This window comes from Limulus polyphemus, unplaced genomic scaffold (assembly GCF_000517525.1).
Source record: "Limulus polyphemus unplaced genomic scaffold, Limulus_polyphemus-2.1.2 Scaffold2497, whole genome shotgun sequence".
Classification (NCBI taxonomy): Eukaryota; Metazoa; Arthropoda; class Merostomata; order Xiphosura; family Limulidae; genus Limulus; species Limulus polyphemus.
In genome coordinates, this window is record NW_013668107.1 from 65512 (window position 1) to 73220 (window position 7709).

The window sequence follows — 7709 nt, forward strand, 5'->3', positions numbered from 1 at the left end:
AATTCAGTACCTTACCTCTACTACAACTCTTATGTTCTTGAATACATGAAAAATTAGATTTTTTTTACTTACTGCTCTTTGTTGTATCTTTTTTTTTTGTAATCTCACACAAATCTCATTCAAATGATTAAATAGGTTCAACTATGTAACTCATAGCCTCAAATTCTGTAGGCCAGTTACCATCACTAAAGTTCTAGTTAGTTAATCAGAATTTGAAATTGTATAAAAAGCCTTGTATTAATGGATGCAGATGTATCAGATGAATGATCCTGTGGTTTTTAATATTTGCATAAGGTTATAACAAAGTAGCATTAAGTCTATTTATTATATCTCATGTGCATATTTTATATCACAATAGCTTAGAAAAGTAGTAAAATAAGCTTGGGTTAATAACCATGAACTTAGATCTTATCTAGTAACCAGCTTAAAGCTGCAGAGCAACTTTTATCACTTGTATTTTAAGTTTGCACACCTTGATCACACATACCTGCTATTCCAATCCAGGCAGAATCATTTTGAATTTCATACCCATTTCCAAATTAAAATGTTCTATATTTTCTGTTCAAATTTTTTAACTTGCAGATACAAATAGAAAACACACAATGCATGCTAATAACTCAGTAAAATGTATCTTATTTTCTCAAACTTGGTGTCAAATAAATGTGTGTGTATACATCTTTATCTTGTGTGAACTACTATACATTCAACTATAGGCTTTGACCACTGTCTTGTATATCGGAATTATTGAATTTACAAAATGTCTTGAAAATGACAGAGTAGGAAATATATCTTAGCAGAAAGATTCAAAGTGTTAGGATAATGAAAGTAAAATTTTTACAACTGAGTAAACACAAGGCAAATGCTTTGTACTGGTTTAGAGATTAATATGTTATGGCATACCCAGATGTTATTGGTCCTTTAAAGCTTGGAAATACATTTAAGATTGGCTGTCAATGCAAGTGCTGATCACAAAGATTTTATATTGTGCCATTAAATAAATAAAACTAAAACTGAGTTAACACTTTTTGACTAATTGAGCAATAAAAAAAATGTAAACACAAAGCTGGGACTTTTACAAATCTACTTTTCTTGTTTGGAAAGTTGGCAGGTATGTGAACTATGTAACAATATATGACTGCTCTTTATAGTACTACTAGCCTCTTGGTAATTTAGTGCAATCCAATGCAGTGTTAAAAATTTAAATGTGATTTGTAGTTCTTTACTTAATGTTGAGTTAAACAATATTTGATATTTAGAAATATAGTAGTAGTAACCTTCGAAAATTGGGGCAATTCTTTAATCAACCAGCATACAAAGCTTCTTAAACTAAACAGAGTGAATTATTATTTTCATTTATGTAAATTGATTAACAATAATTAAACTGTATTATAACTTATTACCGTATAATATTTAAGAGTGGGTCTCATGGTTTAGATACATTAATTTTTTGTGGTAGATGTTGCAAGACAAAACACAAGCACATACTGAGCTGGTATGTGAGGAACTGTGAAAGAGGAGAGAAAAACAAAACCTTAATTATCAGCATTCTTGTAGTTTACTTATAATTGAAACAGATTTCTTTTATTCCTTGACGTTATCGTAAAGTTTTAGTTAGTTAATTTTATTGTTACATGTAAATATTGGTCTATTAACTTTTCTGATCACTGCCAATATTTCACTTTAGAAATGCATGTGTGACAAGTTTTTTCAATGGTATTTACCAGTAAGTATAAGCACAATAAGAATAACAGAGGAAATTTAACATTGGTGACAATATGTTTTGTGTCAAGGCTGCCAAATAACAGATTATAAGTACAAAAACTCTTAGATGTGTTAAGTCAAGGAAGTTTCTAATACCTTTTTTTTTCTTTTACCATTGTTTATGAAGAATGTATCCAGACATGAGTAAAGGTATAATAAATGGCATGTTGTTAAAAGCTCTGCAAAATGAACATGCGTGTAGTACTTTAAATTCTAAAATGTTGAAATTGTTTTAATTCATCCAGTTTAAATGTTTTAAAATGAAGACATACATGTATGTTGCTAAAAGTATTTTAATTATAAGTTTAATTTGTTCTAAATAGTGGCAAGTTGGTCTGAATCAGCTTAGCAATTTGGAATCAACCATAAAACAAGGCAAAGAACAGAGTTCATCAATGGAAAGTTACCCATTTATTCATCAAGTGGTATTTGATGTTGCCAAAAGACAACTTTCAGGTGTGTACAGACAATTATTCTTTTGTTTGTTTTCAGTTGCAAGTATCTCTTTTTTTTAAAATTTCACTTTTCCTTTCTTTTAAAAACAAACTTAATCAATTCACTCCCTGTGTTGAAGAGAATAGAAACTTATAGTTGCAACTACAAAAAAAGTTAAATTTCATAGCCAATTTTCTTTTTGTCCTTCAACAGTAATGAATACACTTCAAATTAGAACAAACAAGTCAGCCTTGGTTACTCATAAGATGATAAAGACGATTACATTAAGTTTAATTGCACTACATTTTGCTTGACTTTTAAAAACTGTCCACGATTTGAATAAAAGTAACATTTTGAAAATCAGAACAAACATAAGTCTGGAAATCATTAAGATCTACAAAATTGTATTATCTATACTCATGTTTGTGCTATGAACAAATTATTTCCTGGAATAATAAAAAAATATCTTCTCTTTCCTACATATATATTAATATTTGTATTTATACTTGATTTTTTGAAACAAGAAATTAAAATGCTAAAACTACAATCACTATAACAAATCTCTGTTTTTTCAGTGAGTACTCGATTCTTCAACTACCGAGATATTCTAAGTCAAATTGTAGGTAATTGTTTATCGACTTTGTCTGATTAAACTTTTTTTGTTATTGTTTCTAATTGAAAAGTTGAAAGAAAACCTATTCAACCTTTATTTGACATAACACTAGTCTCCTATTAAAAAAATTAGGAGTATTCTAAGAAAAGGATGATCCATATATTTTTAGGTGGTTTTCTTCCATTCAGCTCAAAGCAAAGGGTGGATTTCATGTTTGGCCGTCATATTCAGCAGATTAGGGAAAATTTCAAAAAGAATCCTGGGTTATCAGAAGTAAGAGTTGTGTAAGTGTAATAATACAATAAATAAAATTTGAAAGTATGAATTAAACAGTCATTAAGGTAAAGGACTGATTATATAAAACTGGTTACAAAATGCCCTATCTGAAAGGTTTGTGTACATGAAACATTAACTTCAAAAAATGCCATTATAAAGTAAAAAACAGGGTGTAATATTTTGTAACATGCACATCCTCCTCTTCTTTATGATGTGTGTTATCTTAAAGCAAAAAATGTGGCTCCAAATATGAAAATTGATGGGTTTTTTGGGTCAACTTTAACTTCCAGTATGGCAGATTGCATATATATTTATAGTACCAACACATAATAAAGGAAACTGCTTTTAAGACAGCCTGCAGGAGCTCAGATATGAATCTTCCCAAAATCCATTAACATAACAAGCGAAGCATATTATATTTACATTTTACCATTGTGTAAGCTATCAAATTAACATGTTGATATAGTATAGCTACCTTTTTATCTAAGTATGATGTAAAAGACAAAACTTAAGATTTTTCAGCTGATGTCTCTAAAGTTAAATTTGTATTGTTTTTTAAACCTACATAATTTAAGGACAGCAAGGGACCTGTTGGTTCATCTAGAGTGTCCCAAATACTAAATTAAAATAAAACACACAAAGCCTGACATTATAATTCAAATATTTATCAAGCTTTCCCTTAAATTCCCTAGTCCTACTATTCTCACTATTAGCTATAAAAATAGAAGATGCATCAACATTATCAATTTCTTTAACAATCTTAAACACCTTAATCAGATTCCCTGTAAATCTTCTTTTTTTAAGAGAAAATAATTTCAAATATCTTAATATGATAATCTTTCCATCCCAGGTATCATCATAATAACTTTCCTCTGAAATATTTCCAACAATTCAGTGTCTTTTATATGTTAAGGCACTGGAGACTGAACACAGTCAATACTCAGAATGTGGCCAAATAAATTATGACCTCTTTTAGACATGTATTCAATATTTTTTTAGATAAAACCTAAATTCTTATTTGCCCTACAACTAGTAATAGCACACTGACTAAAGTAAGTTATTGAATAATTGGTACACCAAGATCCTTTTTTTTCCAATACATTGTTCAGATTATTCCCATCAAAAGTAAGCTCATAATTCAAATTGTGATATTGCTCATGCATTACCTGGCATTTATTTTAATTAAAAGCCATCAGCCTTTTGTATATCATCAGCAAATTTAAATAACTTATTGACCATTCCTTCATTGATGTAAATATAAAAAAAAAGCAACAATCCCAACACTGAGTATCTGGTACTCCACTTGTAAGAGTAATCCAGTTTCACTGAACTCGATTTATAAAAAAACATTTGCTTTCTTCCAATCTATCCCTCACAACTACAGCAATAATTTTCTTTAACAAGTCTTTATGTGGCACCTGGTAAAATTTTTTTCTGAAAATCCAAATGCACCAAATCCAGACTTGTCCCCTCATTTACATAAACAGTAACCTTTTCAAAAAATATCAAAATATTTTCCCCCAATGAAACTGCTGAATATCCAACAGTTTTAAATTGTGTTAAATGACTTTGCAAAGCATCTTTTACCAGACTTTAAAAAGTTTTTCTTACCACCGACAGACTAGTAGGGGCCTAAAATTACTGGAACAATTTTTGTCCACTCTATTGAAGAGAGGAGTAATATTATCTAACTTCCAATTTTCTGGCATCTGCCCACTTTCAGAAATTTGCAAGTAGCTCATATATCCCAACTTAACCTTCTTCATAGCTATTGGGGGTATATTATCTGTCTCAGGAGCTTTATCATTCATTAAACTTCCCTTTTTTTTAAAAATAAATAAATCAGAATTAATATCATAACCTTGTTTCAGGACAAAGAATGTTGTTTAAATCTTCATTATTAAATATTGAAGAAAAAGTTGAAATTTAATAACCCAGCCTTCCTACATCATTCATCAAAGTCCCTTCTCCCATCCTAACGTTTTGTTTACATTTAAAAGAAGTCCTTACTATTAATTTTTACTTTTTCCACCAACTTTTTTTTCATATGCTTTTACTATTTGACCAACTCTCTTGATCTTATATTATGGCAGTCAGTTTAAACTTTGTATATTTATAATGCTTTTCTTTAATTTTACCTTTTATAAGCCAACATGGTTTTTTACTTACAGGCACCCTTTTATTCTCTAAGGGACATGTTTATCTTGAATATTTCAAAATTTTCCACATTTGATCAGTATCTCCTAAATTAAATTGACTTTTGTCTCATCTATTGGAAATTTGCAACTAAAATATCATTATTCCTTATCTCCATATGCAGTAAAACATCAAAATTAATTGATCACTTGTTCCCCAATCTCCATGTTATAACTTAATAAATCTAAAATAGCACTGTTCCTAGTAGGTTTCCTAACCAATTGGTGAAGCAAACCATCTATAAAGTTTTGGGAAACCTGCCTCCATCATAAGTTGACAAACATTTCCCAATCTAAATGCCTGAAATTAAAATCTCACATAATTACAACCTTATTAACTTCTGAATTCTTTAGGAATAATTTCATTATTGAAAATTAATACTGTGTTTAATAGTCCCTTTGTTTGTCCCCCCAGTATAAAATATTAAGAGATCTCTTTAACACGTACTGAAGACAGTATTGTTTGAAATGTTTAGCGTCGTAGATCATGAAACTTATACATGTAAACTCTCTCCACCAGCTCCCTTGATGGGAAATCTGTATTAGCTCACCAATCTTCTGGTGAACAAGCCTTTTTCCAGGAAATAAAACCACCCTCAAGTCTTGTGCAGACTACTAGCCGTTCAGGTTCAAGTCGGTCCACTGGAGTAGTTGATAGACTGCGAATGGAGTTTGCTTCTCTAGTACATTAAATTAGAGTAGTTTCAGCAACTGAAAACTTTTCTGAGTCTTTAGGCGCAGGCAGCCACTCATACCCTCTCAGGAACTTAAGCTTTTGTGCTTTTTTTTTTATATCGATATATTGTAAATAGAGCTTGTAATGTATATAATTGTGATGTTATGTACAGTCTTATAACGGTGATAAAAATATATGTAAAACTGTTAACAAAAATACCTTTAATGATTAAATCCAACTATTATTTTATGTGTGTTCTGAAAAAAATTGGACTATTTAGATTATATTTATTATATAAGATTAGTTTTGAGGTTTGAAAGACAAAATCCTTTGTAGATCAGTGCTAGTACCAAAGTGTTCTGTATGTTTACCTTTCTATTCAACAGCTTCATATTGCATTATTTCTCAGGGTTAAGGGTAAATATGGCATTTTTATTGTATTTTTACCATGCCATTTTATAACTTTTTATTAACCTGTATGCATTTTAAATAGTAAGGTGAATTTTCGGTAAATACATAGTTTTTACTAACAACTTTTATGATATGCCCTATATTTGTTAGAAAAGTTGCAGCCAGGAGTAACATTCCTGATTTTGAGAACTCATTTTTAGTTCATTTTACTGATTCCTATCCTCTTTTGAATTATTACTGTATTTACAGGTATCAAAACAAAACACATTGCTATATTCTAAGTTGTAGCTAGGAGTAACATTCCTGATTTTGAGTTTGTGAACTCATTTTACTGATTCCTATCCTCTTTTGAATTATTACTGTATTTACAGGTATCAAAACAAAACACATTGCTATATTCTAAGTTGTAGCTAGGAGTAACATTCCTGATTCCTATCCTCTTTTGAATTATTACTGTATTTACAGGTATCAAAACAAAACACATTGCTATATTCTAATAGAACATTAAAGGAATAAGACATGAAATTATATTACATAAACTTGGAGACAGAGTTACCCAAGATGTCAAGATGAATTACCTGTTGCTATCTATAAAGAAACTTAAGCAGATATGCATCCTAAAACATTCTAATAGTTAAATTTTTATTTTGTTACAGGATGTGATTATATTGTCATAATGTGATACTAAATTATAAGTAATTTTGTGATTGGTGATTTTAATCAAGTATCAATACAAAATATGTATAATATACAAGAGTCCTTCCTAAGCGCAATTTAGATAGACTTTTTATAATATCTGAAGTAGAGCTTGGCTATTAACTTGAGTAGTGTCCGAGATTATTCCAACTATTCAAGTAATCAAAATATTACCATTGTTAATTTTGATTTGTGTCACAATTCATGAAAATAATTTTTCATTAGTACAAACATCCAAGTCTTTATTTGAGAATGATATTTTATCAAATTACACTCATCACCCAGCTTCAGTCTAAAGTGTATATCAAATCAGTTTTGAATATCTCTCTTGACGATGAAAAGGTGATGTTTATCAAACTTGTATGATATTTAAATGTTTCATGGTAGTGTCAACTGTCATGTTTTTTATTTTAACTATATATTTAGTTTATAAACAGAAAAAATACTAAAATAACTTTATATTTATTTGTTTATAAATTTTGTACCAGTTAAAAACATCATGGTTTCATACCTACTGATTTCAAAATGTTTTTTAACAATGTAGATGCTATGTAGTTTATATTCTGATTTGACAGAAAACAATCAAGAAAAACTTGTGACCCATTGTGTCCACTTTTACCATGAATTTAATGTTATTGGAGAAAAA

General features: G+C 29.4%; 1 protein-coding gene across 4 annotated transcripts in view; it reads left to right on the forward strand.

The window, feature by feature from the left end:
* The window catches only part of LOC106467126, a 69248-nt gene extending 61539 nt beyond the window's left edge, over positions 1-7709 (forward strand). For all 4 annotated transcript variants that reach the window (XM_022395256.1, XM_022395255.1, XM_022395259.1 and 1 more), the window contains exons 10-12: positions 2085-2217; positions 2979-3093; positions 5801-7709. In XM_022395256.1, the coding sequence (XP_022250964.1) occupies positions 2085-2217; positions 2979-3093; positions 5801-5972 (420 nt within the window). In that variant the 3' untranslated portion in view covers positions 5973-7709. The remainder of the gene's footprint in view (positions 1-2084; positions 2218-2978; positions 3094-5800) is intronic.